General features: G+C 36.6%; 1 protein-coding gene across 1 annotated transcript; it reads right to left on the bottom strand.

Moving 5' to 3' along the window:
• Positions 1-23: 23 nt before the first annotated feature.
• On the bottom strand, positions 24-26,427 carry LOC149546525 (cysteine-rich receptor-like protein kinase 21). Its single transcript, XM_089791240.1, has 10 exons — positions 26,296-26,427; positions 25,872-26,098; positions 25,663-25,782; positions 3,689-4,014; positions 2,967-3,151; positions 2,365-2,768; positions 2,066-2,264; positions 1,701-1,980; positions 500-653; positions 24-400 (listed from the first exon to the last, which is right to left on the bottom strand). Exons 2-10 carry the CDS (start codon positions 26,049-26,051, stop codon positions 194-196), a joined length of 2,055 nt encoding a protein of 684 aa, XP_089647366.1. The 5' UTR covers positions 26,052-26,098; positions 26,296-26,427; the 3' UTR covers positions 24-193.
• Positions 26,428-27,997: the final 1,570 nt, after the last annotated feature.

Raw genomic sequence — 27,997 nt, 5'->3', positions numbered from 1 at the left:
ATATATATATATATATATATATATATATATATATATATATATATATAATTCCACAAAATTTATATGTGAAATTCCACACAAAAATCCTCTCTTTAACCTTTCAATTTTTGTCCCCAACCTTTCAACTTTTGAGTCCATGGAAGATATAGACACCAAGTTGGAAGTGATTGACGAGCTTGATGCATTATAATCATTATTGTTGTGGTCTTGGGATAGTCTTGTTTGATGAAAGCATCTCCACTACTCGTGATGCTGTTGGTCGTTCAGTGGAATACATCTGAATGCACAAAAGAGCTACCTTAATTGTTCTTATTATCTTCTTTGAGTTCAAACCTTCCGTGTTAAGTAGTCGAGGATCGATTAGTTCCTTGAGACGATTCTGTTCATGTAGCTTCCATGCCTATAAACACATAAGACAAAAATTATTATTGTTTTGATTTCATTAATCTTGAAGTACCTTTCGGGTGACAATTCAATAAAGTATAATTGATAGAATTACCAGACTTATAAGGCTCTTCATGCTAGATATAATACTTGTAAGTTTGAAACATCTCTCTCCGGACACAATGTTCAGAAACAACAATCCAAGACTGTAAATGTCTGATTTCCTTGTGACGTGACCAGTCATCACACACTCAGGAGCTACGTAGCCACTGCCAAAAAGAGGGTTAGAAACTCAACCATTTAGAGCCAAATTAAATTTCTAAGAAATAGCATAGTGATGGCAATAACTACTTGGCCTACACTAAATTGGTCTACATAACTTGTAACTAATTTAAAAATAGATTTTATCCTATAGAATCTTGAGGAATTGGCAAATGGGAATTTAAGATGGTAAAGAGGAAACATTGAATTAGCAATTTAGTATAGGCAATAATGACTTCAAGATGAAATAAAAGATTTTGACGGAGAATTTAATGTATAATCCTTCATAAAAATGAAAGAGAAAGACTCTAATTTTTGAGATTTCAAACAAAGCTTTAATTTTTTTAATTGCAAAGAATAACTTTTAACTTTTTAACTCAATTTATATATCCCACTTAACTAAATCAATGCTTAATATATCTTAAACTAAAATAAAATTTTAATTTATTTCATAACAAGTAGGTTATTTAATATTTAATGCTCTACCAATTAAAGTATTGACCCCTCTTTCACTAGTTCATTATTGGTCTAAATATGACTTGTTTCTAACATCGCTCTTAAAACACTCTTTAAGTGCTGAACTCCTAACTTAGTTCTAATATCCCTTTTAAACTCCAGTTCTATAAAGTACCAGTCAAAAATCTAAACTAGAGCCTATTTATTTACTGTTAGAATGCACTACCGAAACATTTACCCCTCTTTTAACTGATTTACTCTCGATCTTATCGTAGCCCGATTTATCCGTGCTTGCTCTGTAAAAATAAATCCCAAAATCCCCTTCAAAAAACCTGAATAAAAGTCCATTTCCAAAAATCATACCAGAATCCCCACAGAAAAAACGGCATTGTAATACAGAAATCCCCTGCTGTATGGAATTCTTTCAAAGAAGAGAAACATTATAACAGCGAGGCCAAACAGTAGAAAAACTATTTGGAAGAAGAAACTTCAGCATTTAAGTATATAGATATGATTGTGGCTTTCGGGGATTTAGATTTTGTATGATCTATTAGATAGATATTTCTTCAACTCTGCGATGTAGGGCAGGGATAACTTACAGGGTTCCAGCGACCCCAGTTGAATGATGTGTTTCAGCAGCTTCTTCTTCTAAATCTACAAAAACTCCTTCTTCCTCAGCTTTATCAGATTTCTCTTTTGGCAGTTCTCTTGCAATTCCGAAATCAGAAACCTTGGCATTGAAATTTTCGTCAAGCAGAATATTTGATGGCTTAATATCCCTGTGCACTATGCACGCCTCCGCATGAAGATAAACAAGGGCATCTAATACTCCATTAATAATTTTCTCTCTCGTAGGCCAGTCAAGTACTAGACGATTTCCTGCACATCATTTTTCACATTTGTGGTCTGACATGAAAATAATCATCCACAGAAAAATAGCTAAAGTGTAGTTCATGAAACTTACCAAAGAGTAAGTTTCCGAGATTTCCTTCGGGCATAAAGTCATACACAAGCAGCAACTCTTCTTCATGAATGCAAGATCCCACCAGAGTCAAAACGTTTGGATGCTTGAGATTTACAATGCACTCCAACTCTCTCTGTAAGACATCTTTTACATCCCTCGATCTTTTTATTACCACACGCCTTCCATCAGTCAATTTTCCCTTCACAAATATCAAATATAAATTCCTTATCAGCTTTACGTCATAACTATTCCATGTAAGTTCTGTAATATAAAATATTTCTTGGGAGATGAAGAATTACAGTGAATATAATCCCAAAGCCTCCTTCACCCAGGAAATTACTGGGGTGAAACCTATTTGTCGCCGTCATCAATTCATTAAAGGTGAAGCCATGCTCAATTGTCGATGGAGGCGAGTCAACAGTCAATGGAGGCAAGTCGTCAATCAAATGTGAAGGGGTTTGATTCATGGAAAGCGTATGCACAGGCTTTCGGCATTGATCAAATCTCTGTCCGGCAATCCTTCTAAGTCCATTGGAAGCATCTTTTAAATATCTCCTAAATGCAATGAAGGTACGCGAAAGCCTTGCTCCTAAGTGAAAACCGTTTTTGTTATCAGATATATCCGGAATACCAGAATCTGGTGACTGCGTCTCGAAGCATATAGTCTCTGTTGTTGTGTAGATTTTTGTTTCATATATTTCACCTGTGCAATTGAAAATGAATTGAAAGACATACATGATAATATCAGAATCTTACGCGGAAGTGCATCAAATTAGTGGTATGATCCACCGATTCTACCATACGCACAGTTAAAATAATTGCTTATGGGGATTTTAATTGAATCTGAACTTTCATTGACGGGGTAACTGAAAATAGAATACAAAATTTATAATCTCATCACCTGTATCATTAGCATGCCCTTGGTCTATCCCTCCATCTGCAGTAATGTGCTCATTTCTTGATAAATGGAAGGTGCAGGATGACACAAACATATAATTCATTTGAAGAACCATATCTACTTTCATTCTATCGATCTTTCCTCGTAAATAAACGAGTTCTTCACATATCTTCTTGGTCGATAGGAACCTTTTTATTCAGAAGTGAGTAATTGTTACAAAACAATTGCAGAAAGACATACTTTTGACTGAACAAATATAGTGCAAGTTTGTTTTTAGATTTTGCTGTGTGAGATTTATTTATATAGAACCTATTATTAAGAAGAGTGAGTTGCCGTAAAAGGAAAATTGATAAAATGTAGATCAAGATCGGTTTAAAAGAGAGTTGGATGGATGGAGGTGGAAAGGATTGATGCTAGTAAATCTTATAGAGCAAAATCCAGAAACAAATACATACTATTTTGATAAAGACTATAAAAGTCTAATGTCTCAACTGAACAAGTATGGCTAGTAAAATGTAGATCAAGATAGGTTTGAAGAGGATTGAGAGATGAAGGTGAAAACAATTGATGCAAATAAACATTATTAACAAAATTCAGAAACAAATGCATACTATTTTTAAATAGACTGGAAAAATGTAATGTCTGAACTGCACAAATATAGCTATATTTTTCCCACTTTATAAAATGCATTATATAAAAAAAAGAATTTGAAGCTTTTCACATACTTGGATATTTTGTTGCATCTGATAAAGGAATGACACAAGATTGCCCCACTGACTATCAAATGAAGAGCTTCGGACATTTTTTCCAAAATTTCTTTATGGAAATGAGCATCAATTTCTTTCATCATCTTAATGAACTTAGCCAAGTCTAACATCCCTTTCAGAAGATCTATGCATTCCCTGTCATTTGAAGAGATCTTGTCCAATCTTTCCAAAACATTTGCTATTGCCAGAAGCCCCACTGCAGCCCAGTGAGCGTTGCCCACACCTTTTAACACATCCACAGCCATTGTGTGCGCTTCGCCAGAGAGGCTGCTTGTAATGAATTTCTGCTCCAAACAGAAATGTAATGAGAGACAGGAAACAGAGCATTAAAAAATAGCTCTTCACTTGGCTAAATGTAAAAATCAAACATTTATAACAGTTGAGAAATTATTAAAAAAATGACAATCACAATTCGTAGTAGTTAGTATATTCAATTATTTGTGTTTTTCTTAAATCAATGTTTCAGATCCGAGAATCATCAGAATGATAACAATTATATAATAATAATTTATGTATCTTGTGTGAAATATAAAAATTATCATGGTTGCCAATCTCCCTAGCTCACATGTCTGTTCTTTTTGCAGGGGGAGGGTGTTTCCAGCATTCGGGTGGCATTTTTTTCTGGGTTTGGTGGTTGCTGCGCTTGCTGCCTGTGGGGTTTGAAGCTGTGGATCGGTAGTTGGGGTGTGCATTGGTTTTGATCTTTTTGTGGGTTGGTTGCAGCATGGCATAGAGTTCAAGCCTTTGAGCCTAGTGGTGGCTAGAGGAAATTAGACTAAGAATGGGTCTTCCTTGGGCATGCATTCACAAAGGATAGAGACCGTATATTCAAGCTAGGGTTAAAAAATGAAGAAAGTAAATGGGTGTTTGCCTAGAAGCCAAGATCAGCCGGTATTGGACATTTCTCCTGAGGCTGTTTCTGAAAATGTTTCATATTGGAGCTGCAATACTGTCATTTGCAAGCTTCTCGGCATTAGTATTCCTGTGCCTGCTTTGGAAGCCTCAATTCAGCATTCATGACAGATTGACGGAGACATGGAGATTATTCTTACCACTAACAGTTATTTTATGGTGGTTTTCTCCATTGTGGCAGACTAGAATCAGGGTTTTGGAGGCCCATATTTCTACAATCATGTTGGACTGTTTGTTAAACCCTGGCATATGGGTTTTAATTTGGCTGAAGAGTTGGCTTCTTGTGTTCCTATTTGGGTTCGTTTGCCTCAGCTCCCTTTAGAGTTTTGGAAAGAAGATATTGTATGAAGCATTGTTGCTCTGCTAGGGGAGCCTGTTGCCATCACTACACAAACCCTTGATAAGAAGGTTATTTCTTTAAATCCTTTTTTCGCATATGCGTAGAGATTCATCTGAATAATCCCCTGCCAGATTTGACAGAAATTTGTATTGGATCTTCATCCTGGATTCAGCAGCTAGATTATGAATCTTTGTCTTTCCGGTGTTGGCTCTATCACGATTATGACCATCTTCAGCAGCAATGGGCTAGAGTTCATAAAGAACCTTGTTCTACTAATATTGCTTCATCCTCTTCTCCACCTTTGGGTAAAGGGGACAAGGGGAAAGCTCCCACGAGGGAGGGTGATTTGAGTAAGGATGGGTTTGTGCCAATCAAAACAAGAGCTAAGGGAAGAGGGAAGAAAATAACCTTGAAGGAGCGCCAAATAGATGAGGACTTTAACCATTTTGAAATATTAGATACTTTGGCCTTGGAGGAAGGGACCCCTCCAAATATCTCCTCTGTAGCTGCTAGTGTGGGTATGGAGGTTGTATTGGTCCTACAGTCAGACCATGATCTTCATGGAATGCAAGATCAGCAGATGACTTACTAATTCTATGCAAGATGATATTATTCTGGCGGATTTGGCTTGAGAGATTTTAGCCACTCATAAGGTTAAGAGGTCTTCTCAAGGCTTGCAGTGCAACGTTGTCTTCTTAAGAAAGGTTCTTTTGACAACTTCTCAAAAGAGCATAAGATGGACCTAGAAAGATAAAGCTGCTAGAGATTTATTGGTGGAACCAGGGTCTGTCAAGCCCATTGGTGTTCACTTTTCTCAACCCTCTCCATGTTATTCTCTCTTTGAATGTAAGGGGGTTGAATAGCACCTCCCTATGAAAGGCTATTCATGATTTAGCTGCATTTCACTCACCAGACACCTTCTATATTCACGAGACTAAGGTTTCTGTTGATGTTATACATCAATATGCTTCTCATATCTAGCATTTTGGTCAGTGTCAGTGCATTGATTCACAGAGTAACTCTGGAGGTTTGACTTTGTTCCAAGATCCACACAAGATTGCTCCCCTTTAGTGGGTCTCTACTCACTCCTCTTTCTCCATGGTGGCTTCTGCTTGGGACTCTGGCGAGACTATTCATATTATAAATGTTTATGCCCCTATTGACATTTATGGAAAATACCAGCTTTGGGCACATTTAAGATATGTTTGTTCATATGCTCCTTAACTTCCTTGGATCTTGTGAGATGATTTTAATTATGTGTTGAGTTTATAGGAAAAAAGAGGGGGGATGCCTAGGCTTGGTCCCACTTTTTACCTATTTTGTGCTCAAGTTGATGCTCTTTCTTTAGTTGATGTTAAGCCTTCTAATGGGTTTTTGACTTGGAATAACAGGAGAGGAAGTCTCTAAATAGCTGGATAGGTTTCTGGTCACTTTTTTCTAGGTAGGAGGTGGCTTGGTGACTAACTCTAAAATTCTTGATTGGAGAGGTTTTGATCATTGGCCAATCAAATTCTCTACTTCCCTTTTTTTTGTTGCAAAGAAATTTCCTCTTAAATTTTAGCTTATGTGGCTTTCAGACTCTTTGCTGCATGATTTAGTGGCTAAGTGGTGGAAAGGGAGACCCTGATTATGGAATAGCCATGTATTTCTATTTTAAGAAACCTCAAGATGTCAAATACCACCTCAAGAGATGGAATACATTTTGTTTTGGTAATCTTTAGTCTGCGAAGTGTGATGCTCTTGATCATCTTGTAGTGGTTACTCAGCAAATTTGTGATATCGGTTTCTTGGATGCTTGAATCCTAGTCTCTGAGAAATGTGGAGGAATATGAGCTTCGGGAGGAGATTTATTGGAAACCAAAAGCTCAGATTGATTGGCTTCAGGAAGGAGATAGGAATATGACTTTTTTTCATCATTCAGTTCAAGCTCATCAAAATATGGGGTATATTAACTTTCTTCTTACCTCTGAGGGGCTTCTAATTTCTTCTCTATTGTCTATCTCTCATTAGGCTTGTCAGTTTTACTTTGCTCTTTTTGCTGAAGATTCCTCTCCTGCTGATGTGGAAGAGGCACTGATTCTCTTTTGCATTCCCTCTCATGTTACCAATGCATGAATGATTCTCTCATTTGTTTGATTTAGAAGTTGTTTTTGGGATGAACAAAGGTAAATCTCCAGGACCAGACAACTTCCCTAATTATTTTTTTAGGAGTTCTTGGATATTATTAATTTAGATCTATTGGAGGTTGTTACGAAATCTCTTCATAGAAAGCAGATGCTTCATGCTCTGAATTCTACCCTTGGAAGGTGCTAATAAGCTTGAATTTTTCTGCCCCATTTCTCTGTGTAATGTGGTGTACAAGATTACTGCAAAAGTGATTGCAAACAGGCTCAAAATGTGTCTTTCCATTGTTATCTCTCAGGAGCAAGGGGGTTTTGTGGTTGGCAAGAAAATTTTGGATGGGGTTGTGCTGGTTTCTGATGTGATTGTGTATGGCCGCTTCAAATGAGTGATCTATGTTCATAGAATTGGATATGGCCAAGGCTTACAATAGGGTCAAGTGGAGCTTCTCTCGAAAAATTCTCTCAACCTTTGGTTTTAGTCCAAAATAGGTGAAATTGTGTATGAGTTGTTACTTCCTCTTCTTTCTTGGTTATTGTGAATGGAGTTCCTTCAGAGGCTTTTGGTGCTACTAGAGGTCTTAGCCAAGGGGTTCCTCTTTCCCCTTGTTTATTATTTTGGCTTAAGGTCTGGGCTGGATTCTAAAATCTAGGGCTTCTCAAGGTTTGACTTATGGGTGGTAATGGGGCAATGGCAAGCCAAAATTTTCACATCTTCAGTTTGTGGATGACACTTCTCTTACGGTTCTATCTCACATTTGGGAAGCTAAATCTTTTAGACATGCTTTGGATATCTACCTTGCACCTTGAAGCTTCAAGTCAAAAATTCAACGAGCTCAAATCCTCCATTTTCTTTTTTAATACTCCTTAGTCCATTCATAGGCATATTGTTGACATCTTGCGGTTCCAAATTGGAACTCTTCCCCTTGTTTATTTGGGCATTCCACTTACTAATGATAGACAACTCAGGGCCTCTTGGCAGATTTTGCTTGATAAATTATGAAAGAAGGTTAATCATTGGACTCACTATTGGTTATCTACTATTGCTCGCTCAACTTTTTAAAAGTCAGTCGTTCAAGCTCTTCCTATATCAACGTGTTTTGTTTAGGTTCCTCCCATATATTTTCTTTGGGAATTAGATATGCTTTCTTATCAAATTCCTTGGAGTGCTAATTTCTTGACTGTTAAATGCAGCCTGGTTAAATGAAAAACCGTGTGTAAACCCAAGGATGAGGGCTACCTTGGCTTACGTTCTTCTATTTTAAATTAGCAAGATCTTGCTGTTAAGTTATTTTGGCATTCGTGTACTATTCAAAATCAGTTGTAGGCTCATATTCTCACCCATACATATCTTCTTGATGCTTATGTGTTCAATGTCCCGCACTTTCCTATAGCAGGAAGAGGTTCTATGATATGGAATACTTTGAAGTTGGGGGCTCAACTAGTGAAGAATGGCCTCTTCTAGATTTTCCATTTGGGATCTCAAGCTCTTTTCTTGTTGGACTCTTGGAATGGTTATCCTTCTCTCCTTTCCACTCACCCCCACCTTCACCCCCTTTGTTCCCACTTCATGGCTTCCAGCTGAGACACTTTTGATCATGATAAGATTGCCCATAATTTTGGGTTGGCAGTTTGTTTTCGTTGGAAACATCCTTTTGAATGGCCTCTAGGAGTTTTTGAGGAAGATAGTTAGGAGCTAGCTCAGATTCTTGAGCCTTGGGAGTGCTCTACCTTGGTTGAAAATGATATCTTGGCTTGGCAAAGCAACGACTTGTCTAGGAAGTTTTTGGTTCAGCAAGTTATGTGGAGTTGTGCAGAAGACGTTTGGGGGCAGTCAAGTTCCTTTGTGCAAACATGTTTGGTACAATTTCTAATGGCCCAAGTGCAATTTTTTCATGTGGCTGGTAGTCCAAAACTGATGTCTTACTTAGGATAATTTATATAAACATGGATTCCAAGGCCCCTCAATGTGTGTATTGTGTCATAATAGTAAATAAAGTATTTCCCATCTCTTTTTCAAGCACTCCTTCAACAGAGATATTTGGCATCTTTGGTGGAATGTGTGGAATCAAGCCTATTTCCATGTTTCTTCCTAGGCTGAGTTTTTTGTTTGATGGGGAAAGGAATCTATCAAAACTTTTTTTCTTTAGGTGGCTTGGACTCTTGGCCCTTCTTTTATTATTTGGTATATCTGGTTGGGGAGTAATTGTTTGATCTTTCAAGATGTGAAGTTGCGAGTGTCGAAGTTTATAGCTACGATAAAGATCTTTATCTCTGATTTAATGAGGTAAAAACATATTTGTTATGACCGTTATGGTCACCTTCAGCTGAAGGAGATATTTGTGATTATATTGAGTTTATATTATGCAAAACGACATGAGTCATATGTCATACAAAGAGGCATGCATATGGAAATGTGAAGTGTTGATTATGAGGAAATATGAAGGATTTTATTTTTGGGAATCAAAGACACCTTCATGTGAAAGATGAAGAGTCTTATGCAATCTATTTATGTGGTTGCATGGTATATTGCAAATCAATCAAGTGGAAAGCCATGTACTTGGATATTTGATGATCAATAAAAGATATATTTGTTGGTGTGGTTGATTTTTTCCTTTGCTATGAGAAGGGTCTTCCCAGGATAAATGCCTTTGAGTGTTCTGTGTATTGTTTATGCTCTTTTATTGCCATTGCTCTCTATTTCTAGGCTAAAACATTAACATGGTATCAGAGCCTAATTGAATAAAAGCAATAAAGGAGTTCTATCTAAAGTGGTTGCAATAAAGGAGTTTTTAACATCTATAGTAAGAGAGTTTGTTGTTGCTTCATTTAGACTGCAAACTTTATGAATAGTAACTTCTTCTTGCTTTGATGTTTCATGCGTGAGATGATTTTCGTTCAGAAGGCTTCTGCATGTGTAAGCGGTTTTATAAATATTATTATTGGAAGGTACCAGGAGTGATATAGATATTATTATCATGTTCCATTTTTTGTATTGGGAACTACATAGTTTTGTTTTAAGAGAGACATACAAGAAGAGATATGCAAGTATTGTACTCTCATGATTGCTCATATAAGTAGGAGATGGAGGATGAATTAAGCGTCTTTGGCATTTGATAACCATTATCTTTCTCCATCCTTTGAAATGGATAGGTGTCTGATTGATTTGAGGCATCATTTTGTATTCATCGGGATCATTTGTGTTGATGTGAGTGCTTGGGAACAATTGCACTAAACTTTATACAGTAGTCATATATGCATTGGCACAATCCTACCAAAGCTAAAGCAAGTTCTTGTGAAGCCTATTTTGCAAATGGCTTCAATTGTATCTGTGATCTGTTTGATAGCAACCCCAAAAATCACATAAATTTGTCCGGCGGGGATTCATTTTAATTGTTTCTACAGCGAAACCTTAGACACATCAATATGCAAAGAAAAAAAAGGCTATGTTTCCTGAGAGAATTGATATGTCGAGAGGGGAGGGGAAGATGTGTAGGTTGTGTTGGGGAGAGGGAAGAGGTCGTGCTTCCTAAGTATTCGGAGGGAGCCTTTCAAATTGAAGCACTTTCTGTTATCGTAACAAGAGATGGGAGGGTCGTAAGTGACAAGTTATTAAATCAAATTATGCCTCAAGGAGTTGTTCATATGCACACTACAAGTTCTCTGCTGCAGGCACTATGTATTGTCCCTTCTACCAATTTTGTCTACGTTCAGGATAGAGATCGAAGGATCGACTCGCAGGGAGGGAAGTACATTTTCTTTGTCCTTCTTGTCTCGGGCTTAGTCAAAAGGCCAATTACACTTAAAGATCGACATCGCTACAGATGTCCTGTTTAAGGACAAAGCATTCAATTTGTCGACTATGCAAAGTCTCTCTACAATTATAGTATGCAGTGAATTCATGGTGGTGGATCTAGCGAGGTCGAGGATGTCGAAGCCCATGCCTTCCATTTCAAGAAGCATCGGGGAATTGATCATGACTACGGAGTGTTTTCTTATTCATCTTCTCATGATGATATCATGTCTTACCGTCTATGCTTTTTCAGGAAATTTGGATTAGCACTTATTTTTTGAGCATTTCATTGGTGAAATAAGTATCTATGGACATATCTTAAGACACCAACAATTGTAGTAGAGATGATTACAACTATTGAATGTCACCAACATAAGAATAAATTTTGAATGTTGATTGGTAGTAGTATATTGTTTAGTATTAATATTCATAAAGTGATGTTAATATAATCTCTAATGATTGCAAGATGCAACAACAATGATCCTTAGAAGGAGGCTTCATTGTTAAGAGGGAGTATTTATGAAATCTCTCCTAATCTTGTTGGAGTCAAGTTTCTGTTATGATTTTCTTTATTATAATTTCATTGTTGTGTGCATGCAAAGCTAGACTATGTGAGTGTAGAGTTTTATTGAATAATGGACAAGCATCAGCATAAACAACTTTAGTATCAATAACAAGGGGCTTTGGTATGTTCTGAGGTTTTCTTCAGGTAATCATTTTATTTGCATATTATTAAATAATATTCATTGCAAGATGTTGATGATTAGTTGAATGAATAAACATACATAAGAGGTTCTTATGTTCGATATCATCTATTATGACTGTATCATGTTTATGCTAACTTGACCTTGTCCAAAAGCCTATAATTAAACTGACAGGTTATTCTGAGAGCTCTCATTTTCTCCATGGGTGCATGGGATAGTGAAAGATTTTGCAATGTTATTTGCAATATTGGTGGCATATTATCTTCATTAAAAGAGGAAGATCATGTTTAGAGAAAGACTATTCAACTTCAGAGGGAGGTTACGTGACAGAGTGAGATGTCCAACCCTTTGCAAGTTTATGCAATAGTCAACCATATTATTGTGGTGACTAAAGATATCCTCTTGAGAGGAAGTCCCTGTTATTAAAGTTGTCCCTACTAAGAGGGAGTCTCTGTTAAAGAGGAAATCTCAGTTATTAATGCATTCTTCTCTAGGAGAAGTTTGAGGTGAAAGCCCTCTTTCTACCCTCTATAAGTAGTTACGGTGGACCACCATCTATGAGTAGCCGTAGTGGAAATGTGTTCTTCTCTTGGAGAAGTCTGAGGTGAAAGCCCTCGTTCCACCCTTTGCGAGTAGGCATAGTGGAAATGTATCCTTCTCTCGGAGAAGCTTTGAGATAAAAGTCTTCATTCTACTCTCTGTAAGTAGGCGTGGTGAAAGTCATGTGTGTGACTTCATTCTATGTGCTTAGGAAGTAACTATGGTGGCTAATGTTATGCTGAGATAACATATGTGAATTTATCATCTTTTTTTACAGCTATGACTGACTAAAGATCTTCCTCTTTCTAAGAGGGAGTGTTGAAGTTTGTAGCTGTGATGGAGATCTTTATCTCTAGTTTTATGAGATAGAAACATGTTTTTTATGACTGTTATGATCACCTTCAGCTGACACAGATATTTGTGATTATATTAAGTTAATATTATGCAAAATGATGTGTCATATGTCATGTGAAGACGCATGCGTATGGAGAGCGTTGATTATGAGGAAATATGAAGGGTCTTATTTTTAGGACTCAAAGAGACCACCATGTGTAAGATGAAGAGTCTTATGCAATCTATTTATGTGATTGCATGGTATATCATAAATCAATCAAGTGGAAGGCCATGTTCTTGAATATTTATGATCAATAACAGATATGTTTGTTGGTGTGGCTAGGTTTTTCCCTTCTCGTGGGAAGGTTTTTCCCAAGGTAAATGCTTTTGAGTGTTATGTGCATTGTTTATGCTCTTTTACTGGTGTTTTTCTCTATTTCTGAGGTAAAACGTTGACAGCGAGATCACTAGTTGTGGTGAAAAATTCTCCATTCTTTAGGAGAAACTGTCTCAGCAAAATATGATATAACAAAGGTTGCAGATCCTGGTGATCTTATTTTCTCTAATCGTCTCCATCTTCCTTCTCCACAACGACAACTCATGTGAAATTGATACAGACACCCTGCCCTAAAGATTGATAGGGTGGGGAGGTGAAGTCTTCTCCGGGGCATTTTGAAAATCAATCTTCTCATTGAAACCCAGGCCCTGGAAATATTGGGGGAGTTCGTAGAGACAGCTTGGGAACTGTTCAGTTTATGTTATTTGTTTATAAAGGCCACGTTACTAACAAATCGATGGAAGCTATGGTTATTTTGTATGTTGTGACGTAGGCTTGTGCTCTTGGATGGTGAAGGCTTATTTATGGATCTGATTCGCAGGTGGTTGTTCATTTGTTGACTAAGAAACACACTGAGTATGTTAGTTGGCAGTTACTTTTGGTTTTCAACCAGATTCTTAATTTATGTGCTTCTTTCGACCCTGTTTCCTTCACTCGTATCCCTAGGGAATAGAATGGAATTGCTGACTATTTGGCCAAGTGGGCTTCTGATCAAATTCAAATTGTAACATTGTGGATAGGGAGCAATTACCTTTGGGTTTGTCCCAACAGTTAGATCAGTTAGTGGATCTTGACAGGGCTGTTTGATGATGGTACTCTGTTTTTCTTTCAGGAAAAACTTGAATCCATATATCATTTCATGTTCAAGGTTATTCATGGAAAAAAAACATGGGACAGAGAGCTTGCAGAGAACTGATGCTAAGTCAACTGTTCATTGGGTCACAGACTTGCCTAACCATATACATGTTAGTGTCATGCAATGTTTAAAGTTTAAACAATTAGTTCAAAAGAATAAACAAAGTTAACTGTTTCCATGCAAGTTGATCTGGCAGTCATCAAACGAGGAGAATAATTGAAGTTGTCATACAAATTAAAATATTTTTGTAACAAATGCTTCTTCCTTTTGAGCCATGCATTAATTATGAGTTTTATAAAAACATAGCCTTGCTGATGTTTGAAACTACCCACAATGACTGTGTATGACCTCATAACAGAGGCTGCAAAATGTAATCTGAACTGCATTGAATAAAGATTATTGATTATTGTGCACTTGTCCTGCAAGATGCAATCCGATCTGCATTGAGTAAAGATTACTGATTATTGTGTGTTTGTGCTGTAAATTCAATTTTTGATCTGCATTGAGTAAAGATTATTGATTACTTTATGTGTGTGCTGCGAAATGTAATCCGATCCGCATTGAATAAAGATTATTGATTACTGTGTCTCTTCTGTTTTACTTTCCTATTTTTCAAATCATCAATTGGTATCAAAGTGCAAGGAAAAAGTTCCTGGGCATGACATTATTAGAGAGAAAGATTGTGGGAGAGTGTGCTATCTGAAATTCAAGCTGATTGTGCGTTTTTTCTAATAGAAGCTAAATTGGATAACGATCCAAAATAGATAGAAGAAGAACTCTCATTGCTGCTAAAGAAAGAGAGCTTAAAGAATTGGTGCAGGAAAACACTGTTGCTGCTCTAAAAGGAGATCACTATTTTCTGTTGCAGTCAAAACATATCCTAACAGAGTGCTGACGGGTGAAGCTGCCAAAAAGATGAAGAGGTCCAGTTTATTGGTGATCCATATCTAGAGAAAAAGAAGGGCACATATTTGCTGATGCTCAAGGAATAAAAATGCCACCACAAACTAGAGTCTGCTGAGAAGTGAATCAATTTGGAGAAGGGCTCTTCAGGAGATTTGTTGAACTTGGTTAGTTTGTTAGAAGGAAGTTGTAGAAAGATTATCATTGCAGCTCCAAAGAAAAAATTGTAGCAGAGAGAAGGCAGATCAAAGTAAAAATTAATAATAGTCAAGTATACGAGTTGTTTAAGTAAAACTACTTATTTTTCCATTAGGAAAGATGGACAATAAGAAAGAAAATTTGAGTCTGATATGTGAGAAAGATTTTTTGAAAAATCAATTGATGAAATTGAAACGGTCAAATTCAAAATTGATAGAAACTATTAAGAAGTAATCTTGATAAGGAATTGGAAAATGTAAAGAAGACAAATGCAGATTTAGAAGACAAGGTAAAAATGTTGAAAAAAGAAAATGAGTTTTTAAAATAAAAGAAATCAGTTTGTAGTGGCACATGTGATGTGAAGGATTTGTGCTCATTTATATAGATGATGTAGCTAAATATTTCTCAAGGGAAAGAGATTGAAGGTGAAGGTAAGGACATGTATACATGTTGGAATATTTAATGCAGTGGTTGTCTTGCCCCTAGAGCCAAACGCCCACCTACCACCTGACGACCAGCAGAATGTTTAGAAAATTTATAACGGGTAGGAGTTTTTGGAATATCCCCGGCAGGATATTTACCTCTTAAACACCAAAATACTTAAAACTTCAAAGGTTTGGCAGACATTTCGTCAAACAATTAACAATCGAATTCTGATACCAACATACTGGAAGTAATCAAGGATAATTTGCAGGCATTTTATATTCTGAGTTTTTCCTCCCTGTTAGTGTTTCCCCTTACAATACCATTTGAACCAAGCTTTTCTGCGAATAGCTTTCCTTCCTTTGAATGCAAACGTCTATCAATTAATTTCTGGATCCGGATCATTTCCTTAATGTTGTCGGAAGCCAAGGAACAGATTTGGTCCAATGCAAGCATAGGGAAAGGCTCCTCAATTAGTACTCCAACTTCTTCGATGCAGAACAGCGATGCTGCACTGATGAATGTAGCTGGTACAATTATCCACTCACATTGGTCCCAAAGGATAATGCCAGAGGACTAAAAATCTTGATGTCAGACGAGTATAAGATAGTGGAATTGGTGTTTCAATAAGACTTTGGCAAACAGCAATACTCTCATCAAAGTTATTGCGTTCAAGATCATTCAAGTGCAGCTGCCTCAAACATTCGGACATGAACTGAATGATACAAAGGGGTGGACGCTGAGTACAACAAATATGTCATTTTCTGGAAGGAAGCTTTCTAAATCACATCGGATATCTGATCCATAAACATCGCGGCACTGAAACTCGCATCCTTTCACCCTTAAATCGGATTCAGATTATATAGTGACTGACTCAGAATGGGGAAGTCAATGCTTCCGCTTATTAGTGTCAGTGATAGATGGAAGAACTGGTCTGCGGATTTCACAGTTTGCCCTTGACTAGCTCCTTCATTTCCTCACACTGCGATCTCCTGCAAATTCACACCTTCTCTGCGGGGGGGTTCGTGAGTGGTGATCCGACCTTAGGCCCGTTCTAGTTTGCTACTGACCGGGGTCAGGAAACACAGGGGCAAATGGAGTCGTGGTCTCTGCAACTATTCCGCATGCGACTTCTTATTAATCAACTTCGCTGTGATTAATGGTCTTCAATCCGAGTTTGTCGCAAATGAGTTTCCCCTGTGGTGTGCGCTGGAGGAAAGCGTATCAACTCGTGATCTGCCCTTGCATGTTTGCCTAATTCAAGTTTACTTGTGTGTGCTTGTTAAGTCTTCCGCAAAATACACCTTCTTGTCCTGTTGTTCCGCTTCAAAGCCTGCACGGTACTGTTGTAGGATTTTCTCCCGGTAGCTAAACTTGCATATAATTCAGACCCTAGTGGTTCCAGCTGGCTCCTGTGATCTTGCTCTAGGGATGATGCGTCCAAATTACTGCTGATGGAAAGATATACACTTCCTGCCGTCGCTAACAAGGATGGATCTTCTTCCTTAATCTTGGCTGACAAAGAACACAGCGATTCTATACTGCAGCTATCTCTATCCTACAAATAATTCACACAATGTTCCTCCCACGTTGGCCCTTGGCCACAGATTCTGCCCCGATGAAATGACTGAATGTCACCTCCAATCTGCAATAATTCGGATGATATTTCACACCCTCAAAATTGCGAACCAATTGAGAGTTATCGTTCTCAATGGCCAACTGTGACAATTGTAGAAACCCTAGGTTCCACAATGCACCCGTGATTGAATCACAATCTGAAAATACAAAGAGAAATAACCAACTGCTTGATTCGAATGGAGCCCCGGGGTGCCTATTTATTCTTTTCCCTCCATCCTCTCCAGAGACTTCTAGAACCTTTTTGATCTTATCCCTCAAGTGACTTTATTAAATACTCCAAGTAACTTTATTAAATACTAAAGTCACTTTATTAAATACAAGGTCATCTTTTAATATTTATTTATTTAATTAAAATAACTAATTAGTCGTCCTTGGACAACCATTAATTAAATTAATTAAATCGAACTGTCACCAGAAAATTGGGGACATGACAGTTTTTTTTCAAAATCAGAAAAGAGGAAGAAAATGGAATGTGACAAAAGGAATGTTTATTCATTCATTCAAATTTATTCAGAGATTCAGTTCAGCAGAGCAGAGAAAAAGGAAGAAGGAAGAAGTTGATTAGCAGATCCAGTCATCAGAATGCAGAGAAAGAAGATAGTTCATGTTGTGCCAGCGTTTGCACGTGCTTCTTCCTGTCATTCTGTAAGTTCATAGTTTATTGTTGAGTTTGTCTTGTTGAAGCAGTGATTGCTCCAGGCACCTTGTACGCAGCCATTAGAGCTGCAAGTTTAAAGTTTAAAGGTTGAAGTTTCATCAGTTTGAATATTTAGGGTTATTTTTAGGGTTTTCTGGTTGAAGTCGAATGCTCTCAAATTTTGTAATAGTTTAAATCTCAGTTGAATAGAAAAGCAAGCAGGCATACTTGAATCTATTGTTCTTCCTCTTCTATTTATTGTTTTTTGATAAACTTGTTTGAAAGGTTAAAGCTTGGCTCTCTGGTTTTAATGGTGAAAGCATTCATGTTAGAATTCTAAGTTATAATTTTTTTTCTTAGTTGGAGCCGAGCTTACTCGACATCCATTGTTGCTAAGCATTTTTCTTTGAGTGCCGAGCTAATTCGGCACCTTCTACATTCTTCTTCAAGTGCCGAGCATCCTGTCACTCGGCACCTGTTGCCTGTCACTCGGCACCTTCAAGTGCCGAGCAAATCCGTGACTCGGCACCTTCATGTGCCGAGCAATTTGTAAGTGTCGAGCAAAGATTTTAGGTTTAGGGTTGTGAATTGAGTTTTGTATTTCTCACATGGTATCAGAGCTTTGAGGATAGTGGAAAAGATATTGAGGAGTTTACCTCATAAATATGACAATTTGGTCATGACCATAGAAGAGGCAAAAGACGTCACTGTTTTGACAATAGATGAATTAATGGGTACTCTTCAAACCCATGAGCATAGGATCAATAGATCTACATCTTCTACTTCCCAAGAGCAAGCATTCAAGGCTCAGTCAAATCCAAGAGGAAGGGGGAGAGGAAGAAATGGCTCAGGCAGAAACTCTAGAGGCAGAGGCCAAGGAAATGGAGGACAAAAAAATGTTGCAGCAGAATGCTCAAGAAGAGCAGATGGAGCAAGTAGCTCACAAAATACCTCAAGAGGAGGTAAAAAAACTGCAAATCAAATAAGAGTAATGTAGAATGCTACTACTGTCATAAATATGGGCATTATGCAAATGAATGTTGCAAGAAGCAAAATGATCAGTCAGGACAAGCAAATGTGGCTGATGTGAACATGGGAAGTGGAAACAATGCCACTGCCTTCATCATGTATAATGTTGGTGAAGAAGGAAGCCCTGAGGTTTGGTACCTCGATAGTGGATGTAGCAACCACATGAGTGGTAATGAAACCTTGTTTTCATTCATTGACAAGAGTTTCAAATCTGAGATTAAAATGGATAACAATGGAACCCTACCAGTTGTGGGCAAAGGATCTATTATGGTCTGCACCAAGAAAGGTGAGAAGAAGGAAATACAAAATGTGTATTTCGCCCCTGGTATGAAGCACAATTTGATGAGCATTGGTCAGCTCATTCAAAATGGATACAAAGTGCTGATGAAGAATGACACGTATGTCATTCTTGAAAAGGATGGGAGTAAGAACTTGCTTGCAGCAGTTCAAATGACAAAGAACAGAATGTTTTCCTTGAGGATAGAGACATATTTCTCATCTCAAGTTTGTGCTGCACCTCACACACAATCAGCTCTTAGGAGTGTGATTGAAGACCCCTCACGGCTATGGCACCTCAGGTATGGCCATCTTAGCTATGCTGGTTTAAATTTGTTATCAAATAAAAGAATGGTAGATGTTTGCCACATATAGGAAATTCATGTGACAAGTGTGAGGCTTGTATTTTGGGTAAGCAACATAGGCTTCCCTTTAATTCTGAAAATTCTAGGAAGGCTAGATATCCATTAGAGTTAGTGCATATTGACCTAGTCAGTCCTATGCAAGTTACTTCCATTGGAGGGAGTACTTATTTTATGACATTCATAGATGATTTCAGTCGTAGGACATGGGTGTATTTCTTAAAAAATAAATTTGAAGCATTTGATAGATTTGTAGAATTTAAAGCCCAAGCTGAAAGAGAATGTGGACACTATATCAAGGTCCTAAGATCAAATAGAGGAGGGGAGTATACCTCCAATTCTTTTGTAAATTTTTGCAAGAAACATGGCATAAAGAAAGAGCTCACAGCTAGCTATACACCACAGCAGAATGGAGTGGCTGAAAGAAAGAATATGACCATTGTTGAAATGGCAAGAAGCATGATGAAAGAGAAAAGTCTCCCAACTGAATTTTGGGGAGGGGCTGTAGCAACAGCAATTTACCTAATTAATAGGTGTCCTACAAAGGCAGTCCGTGACAGAATTCCAATGAAAGCATGGTCACGAGGAAGATGGACAGTTGAACACCTAAGGGTGTTTGGATGTGTTGCATATGCACATGTGCCTAAAGAGAAAAGACAGAAATTGGATGACAAAGGTGTGAAGTGCATCTTTACAAGGTATAGCTCAGAATCAAAGGCATACAGATTGTATGACCCATTGAACAACAAGATGACTCTTTCAAGAGATGTGGATTTTCTTGAAAATCAGTCTTGGTATGGTTCAATTGATGAGTCACCAAGCACTTCTAATAAAGTGCCAATTATGAGTGAAGAAGATGCTGGTGCACAACAAGAAGAAGAAGCAGATAGAAGAAAAGGCAAGCAACTTCAGTCATTGCTGAGCTCCTCTAGGCATGACTGAGTGTCAGTGCCGAGTAACAGTGAAGACCGAGCTAGTCGGCAAAGCAGCAACAGTGAAGACTCTAATCCCACACCCTCCTCCCTGTTACCAAGAAAGACCAAAAGTCTTAAGGAGATATACCAAGATGAAAGGTATGAAAATTATGATGAGTGTTAATTTTGCATTATTTTCTCATAGTGATTCAATATACTTTGAAGAAGCAAGCAAAGAGAAGAAATGGTGTAAAGCCATGGATGAGGAGATAGATGCTATAGAAAGGAATGAGACATGAGAGCTAACTGAATTGCCTCCCAAGAAGCAAGTGATTGGAGTGAAATGGGTCTACAAGACCAATGCAATGCTGAAGGCAAGATTGATAGGCATAAGGCAAGGCTAGTAGTCAAGGGCTACAAACAGCAGTATGGCAAAAACTATGATGAGTCATTTGCCCCTGTTGCAAGAATGGAAATCGTGCATGCTATCATAGCAATTGCAGCTCAACACAAATGGAAGGTATTTCAAATGGATGTGAAGTCCTCCTTCCTTAATGGTGTATTGAAAGAAGAAGTATATGTGGAGCAGCCACCTGGTTATGAGGTTGCAGGTGAAGAACACAAAGTATATAGATTGAAGAGAGCTCTTTATGGGCTCAAGCAAGCTCCAAGGGCATAGTACAGTAGGATTGACTCATATTTGATGAGCAATGGCTTTAGCAAAAGCAATGGTGAGCCCACTCTTTACATCAAGACAGCGGATGGTAATGTATTGCTTGTTTTGTATGTAGATGACTTAATTTTTACTGAAAATGACAAGGCTCTAATTGGTGAGTCTAAAGAGGCCATGAAAAGTGAATTTGAAATGATAGACCTAGGCCTCTTGAAATATTTTCTAGGCATAGAAGTAAAACAAATGCATGATGGCATCTTTATCTCTCAAGAAAAATATGCAGGGCAGATCTTGGATAGATTCAAAATGCACAATAGTAAGGCTGCCCCCACATCAACAGCAGTAAGTCTAAAGTTGAGCAAGGAAGACTCTAGCAAGAGAGTGGATCCAACACTATACAAGAGTATGGTTGGAAGTTTAATGTATTTGATTGCAACTGGGTTAGATCTAATGCATGCAGTAAGTCTGATTTCCAGATTTATGGAAACACCAAAAGATTCTCATTGGCAAGCGGGAAAAAGGATCCTAAGGTATGTAAAAGGTACCAAGGGATTTGGGATTTTGTATACTGCAAATGATGATTTCAATCTGGTTGGTTATACTGATAGTGATTGGGCTGAAAGTATAGATAATAGGAAGAGCACTTCCGGATATGTATTTCATATGGGATCGGGTGCAATTTCATGGGCATCCAAGAAGCAACCTATTGTTGCTCAATCTACAACAGAGGCTAAATACACTGCAGCAAATGCAATAGCATGTCAAGCAATTTGGCTAAGAAGGATCTTGACATATTTAAATGAAAGGCAAGAGGATGAAACCACAATTTATTGTGACAACATCTCATCAATTGCATTGTCTAAGAATTCAGTCTTCTATGGAAGAAGCAAACACATAGAGATCAGATATCACTTCATCAGAGAGTTGGTGGAAAATGGGGATATCAAAATAGAATTTTGTAAGTCTGAGTAGCAGCTAGCAGACATTTTTACCAAGCCATTAGACATTGGAACTTTTGTACACCTAAGAGAGTGTCTTGGTGTAGTTGATGTGGATCAGCTGTGATCCTTGTTTTGTTTGGCTCGAGACAAAGGGGGAGTGTTGGAATATTTAATGCGGTGGTTGTCTTGCCCTTGGAGCCAAACGCCCACCTACCACCTAACGACCAGTAGAACGTTCAGAAAATTTATAACGAGTAGGTGAGTTTTTTTTCAAAATCAGAAAAGAGGGGGAAAATGGAATGTGACAAAAGGAATGTTTATTCATTCATTTAGATTTATTCAGAGATTCAGTTCAGCAGAGCAGAGAAAAAGGAAGAAAGAAGAAGTTGATCAGCCGATCCAGTCGTCAGAGTGTAGAGAAAGAAGATAGTTCATTTCGTGCCAGCATTTGCACGTGCTTCTTCCTGTCGTTCTGTAAGTTTGTAGTTTATTGTTGAGTTTGTCCTGTTGAAATAGTGATTGCTCCAAGCACCTTGTATGTAGCCATTAGAGCTGCAAGTTTAAAGTTTAAAAGTTGAAGTTTCATCAGTATGAATATTTAGGATTATTTTTAGGGTTTTCTGGTTGAAGCCGAATGCTCCCAAATTTTGTAATAGTTTAAATCTCAGTTGAATAGAAAAGCAAGCAGGCATACTTGAATCTATTGTTCTTCCTCTTCTATTCATTGTTTTTTGAGAAACTTGTTTGAAAGGTTAAAGCTTGGCTCTCTAGTTTTAATGGTGAAAGCATTCACGTTAGAATTCTAAGTTATAATTTTTTTTCTTAGTTGGAGCCGAGCTTACTTGGCATCCATTATTGCCGAGCATTTTTTTTTGAGTGCTGAGCTAACTCGGCACCTTCTACATTCTTCTTCAAGTGTGGAGCATCCTATCACTTGGCACCTGTTGCCTGTCACTCGGCACCTTAAGTGCCGAGCAGTTTGTAAGTGCCAAGCAAAGATTTTAGGTTTAGGGTTGTGAATTGAGTTTTGTATTTCTCACAATACAGATATGGATGCAATGTCATGGCGATAACAAAGATTCTCTTAAAAACAATATCAATTTGAGGATTACACGAAAAATGGGATCGAATGGAAGAGGACTTGGAAGACACAGGCAAGGCATCACATAATCTGTTCAGCCTATTTGGAGGCCAAAATATGAAGGTCTTGGATTTGGTAAGAGATAGATTTGGTGTTACCGAAATGAAAAGTTTGGACAAATCTGCTGAAAGAGTACAGTGTTCTCATTGTCATAGAGAAGGGCATCAAGAAGACAAATATTGGGATCTTCATCCTTGTAGAATTTGTGGGTTGAAGAATTACTTTGAGAACTCATGCTCAAATAGAGAGAGCAATGAACACTATACAAAAAGTCGTATGTAGGTTGATTATGGGTGGGTAGATCTTGCTAGCAAAGGGTGACAAAGATGTTGAAACAGTTGTACAAACCTAACAGTTTGCATGTAAAAAGAGAGTGGTGGTTCAATGCTCATACATTTGAATGAAGTAGTCAATGACTACTTGTTCTAATTGGCACATGGAAGTGTCAATAGCCTCCTTTATGCTAGAGACAAACGAGGAAACTGAGCCTTGTGACCTTTCGTTAAAGAGAGAAATAGAATGGATATTTCAATTCTATTAGAAATATACTACGTGGGTCCATAAGGCTAAGCTGAGATCAAACTGAGAGTATCAGCATCAAGCAGGAGTATGTCAAGAATCAAAGCTGAGTCAACTAGTCATCGAGTTACAGACTTTGCCATGTAGATAACCATGTACATGTTAGTGTCATGCAAGTTTTAAAACTATAAACAATTAGTTCAGAAGAATTAACGCAGTTAATAGTTTCCACGCAAATTGATCTGGCAGTCATAAAATGAGGAGAACAATACAAGTTCCTGTACAAATTAAAACATTCTTGTAACAAATCCTCCTTTTTTAGCTATGCATTAACTACGAGCTCTATAAAAAGAGAGCCTTATTGCTGTTTGAAACTGCACGCAATGAATGTATTAGACCTCATAACAGAGGCTGCAAAATGTAATCTGATCTGCATTGGATAAAGATTATTGCTTATTGTGTGTTCGTTTTTTAAACTGCTCTGCACTATTAATGTTACATCCCAATTTTTGACCTAGCTTGGAATATAGACGTTGAGGTTCACATGAAGTCAGTTGGCAATTAATTTGATATAATCTGGCGAAATGGTAAGATAGTTAACCGTTTTCTATGCATATGTTAGATGTTAATTTAGACCTGAAAAACCTGGATGTTACATATGGTATCAGAGCGTTGGGTTCAACCTTGAAACCTTGGGTCCAACACTGTTTCTAAGAATCTGAAAACGTAAATGTTGAAAAAGATTTTTTTTTTTTTGCATATCCGAATATTGCAATCAAAACTGGAAAAACACATTCGAAAATCATTTAGAATAGCCAAGAAGGCTGAAATGATATAAAGTGAACAAAATGTATAAACAATAAAAAAGATAAAAAGGATTGGCAAGCTGAGTGGTGGATCGGGTTTGACGACCCAAATTTTGAAATCCTTGGCCAGGGTGGAATTAGGCAGATTTGCCAGAACAATTGATCTTGTTGATTGTCCTGATGCTTCAGTTATTTTGTCGAATAACCGTTGGGACTTCAACCCACCGGATTACTCAGTGGCAGGACCAGAATGTTACATATGTATTATCCTAGGTGGGAGGGCCATTCTTTGTCAAGAATGAAAAGATTAAAAGGGTCCCGATGCCTAGACTTGCGCAATCTAAACACAGGTTTAAATCTTGATAAAATGATATTTAAATCCATCATGAGCGGGTTTGTCGACCCAAATTAATGAAAGAATTAAATTGTTACCAATTTGAACCTGAATTGAATGGAAAACAAAACTGTGAACTGTGATTCTTTTTGATGTTGGTTAAATGAAAAGATCATTATGTGCTTCAGTAAGGAGTTGGAACTATCAATGCTTGCTTACAGATGTAAACTTTTGATGAGATGGGCATGGAAGCCTGAATTCCAGAAATGGGAAAGGTGAATATTTACAAATGAATGATGAGAATCTTATGAATTGTTTCAGATACTTATGATCTTGATTTGATAATCTTGCATAGAATATCATGTTTTTTGACACATTGTTATACATGGATAATATGCATGCGATGTTGACTTTACTTATTGAGCTGTTGAATATTGTTTTGGAGATGTCTTATCATGAAATGATTATTCTAATGAAATATTGGGCTTGAGGGCCAAGGTTACAATGGAAAAACATGGATTCACTAACCTATTACAGTTAATCTGTAAGCTTGCAAGGATGATCTATCCATTAATGAGGGCCATATGCCAGATGGTACGTATGAGCAAATTAAATTATGATCTAGAACTTGCTGGTTGAAGAATTTTCAAGTTTGAATACTTATCTTACTTTCAATCATTGAACCTTGTAAATAAAGATATCAAAATGGAATCAAACTAATGATATGGTGAGTGTCTACATAAGTATGACAAGAATATGAATCAGAATCAACTCAACCAATGCTGAGATGACCACCGTTACGGTAAAGTGAACTCAGAGGTCATCGAGGACGATGAATCACAAGGGGAATGGTACGTTACATTCCAATTTTAAAATGCTCCTTTATAATGATCGTTGTAATTTCCAGTTCATTGAGGACGATGAACCTCAAGGGGAATGGTATGTTACATCCCAATTTTTGCCCTAGCGCGGAATATAGACATTGAGGTTCACATGAAGTCAGTTGGCAATTTAATTTCATATAATCTGGCGAAATGGTAAGATAGTTAACCTTATTCTATGCATATGTTAGATGTTAATTTAGACCTGGAAAACCTGGATGTTACAGTTAACTCAGTTGTTTTGTCCCATGCTCTCCAAATCATGAGAGCTTTAATTATCGTTTCTCTACTAAAAGAAAAAATATTGAGAATGCAAAATTACCTGCTCAGAAAACATTTTCGCCCCCTGTGAAATCCCCTCACACAATTTAGAAAAATCTGACGCTAATGGCTCCACCATGTCGTTCAATTTCATTCCGCTGTCAACCAATTTAGTGGATTTCTGTACAGATACGGACCACAGTTATGGAAGGGCCAACGATAAACAATTGAAATCTAAACGAGAGAAGTCCAAACATACATATTCGTTACCTTACTAGAAATAGCAGACAAAACGTCATCTATATAACCTATAACCAAACCAATGGCGAATTTAGCAGAGGCGCCAGAATCAGCAACATGTGTGGAAGAAGACGCATTTTCTTCAGAGCCGTTCTCAACGCTTGGCAAAATAATCGTTGAAGAAGAGTTGGAGGATTCAACGTTGCTCATCTTAATTAAATCTTTAAATTTCACATTCAGAAGCTCTTTCAATCAACCTGCCATCAAACAACACGACTGTAAAGGAACATATACCGGACACATATTTTGCCCCATAACACTTTAAGGAGTTAAAAGGTAACTGCATTTTTTAGAGGATCCAGCAAAACATAAACGGGTCGGTCAGCTCCCCAAATATCCTTGGGCTAACACTTAAACTTGGGCTTCAAACTTTTTGGTATAGGTACACGCGTACCTGTCATACAGAGAGCGCCGCCTTTGAAGCTTCCGAGAAGAATATGACATTTGAAAAAGCAGGCTCATTATTGAGTCATTGACTTCTGACTTTTCTGCATTTTTGCTTCCATTTTATGCTTAGATTCTTTGGAGACTGCTTCACAGAAGTAATCCAAACGCGTTTATTATACATCTTTGATTGAAACTTTATTTATATTAAAATGTATTTTTTTTAAATGCTTGTTATTATGCCGAAGGCATTCCCTATCTGAAGAAGAAATAGCCAAATGGTTCAATCCAACGATTTGTAACCTAGCGAGGAGAGAGACTACCATTGAAAGGATCGTGACCCTCCGTCATTTTCTAACTTCTCTTTTCACAGTTTTGACATATGCAATAGGCGATACGACTCATGAAAAAAGCCTTTACCAATTCGTCATTTTTAAGAGGCGTGAGTTGGTAACAAGAAGAGGATAAGCATATTTAATATTACGTACATATTATTCATGAAATTAATTAATACTAAGTACATATTTAGATTTTAGTTTTTAAATTATTTTAATTTTTTTTTTTAATATTAATTTTTTTTTTTAAAATATTATTTTTTAGTTTCTATAATTTATTTAGTCAATAGAATATTTATTAGACATATTATTTTTTTGTATTTCTCTTATTAATTTTTCATAATAGATTTTTTAATAAAATTTTTTAAATAATTATTTTTTTCATATTTGATAAATTTAATTTAAATAAATAATATTTATTAATCTACTTAAAATATTTTTGTAAATATTATGTTATTTAAATTAAAAATTATTAATAATCTAATTCGTTCACATAAGATTGTAATTTAAATATCTACTTTTGACTATTGTTTTTCTTTTCTTATTTATTTAAAAAATAATTAATCTTCACATTAGATTATATTGTGATCTCTATATATTAAACTGTTGATTTTTTAAATTGATTTAAGTTTTAATTTTTAAATTACTTCAATTTTTTTTTTATATTAGTCTAGTTTTTTCATTAAATATTGTTTTTAAGTGTTTATAATTTATTTAGTCAATAGAATATTTGTTAGAGATGTTATTTTTCATATTATTTTTTTTGGTATTTCTCTTATTAATTTTTTTGATTTTTTTAAATGATTTTTTTTCATATTTGATAAATTGAATTTAATTGTAAAATGTTGAAATTATTCTTAAGTAATATTCAAATTTCTTAAATATTGTAAATTTTATATCTATGTTTTAATCTTTAATTTTTTTTCATTTTTGTACTTTCATTTTTTTAAAACTTATATTTTGCATTATTTAATATTCATTCTATATTTTTTTCTTAAATCTCATCTCCTATTGGCGCACTCGTTGCATGTACAAAAGCACGTGATTGCTAGTATTTAACTCTTTGAGGAAAGGAAAAGATATTTGAAAAAAAAAAAAACATTTGCAACAAGTTTTCTCAAACACATTCACCTTCAAGAGGATGTCTTGATAAAAATTAACATCATTAATTAAAATAAGTGAAAGATAATAAAAATTCACACTTCTAGCATTTCTAGGAAAATAGATTCTTGATGAAGGATAACAAATTTTGAGTTGCAAGTAAGAGATATGTCAAGTCAATATAAACAATCCTAATTGTGTCATAGTTACAACCATAGTCAATATGTTCATTCATTTAAAAGTTGGATATTTTATATTGTTGAAGACAAGAATATT

This window comes from Cupressus sempervirens, chromosome 7, assembly GCF_028749045.1.
Source record: "Cupressus sempervirens isolate cs-2001-9-10 chromosome 7, ASM2874904v1, whole genome shotgun sequence".
Classification (NCBI taxonomy): domain Eukaryota; kingdom Viridiplantae; phylum Streptophyta; class Pinopsida; order Cupressales; family Cupressaceae; genus Cupressus; species Cupressus sempervirens.
Note: the sequence above shows the minus strand (reverse complement) of the source record. Positions and strands in the feature narration are given on the sequence as shown.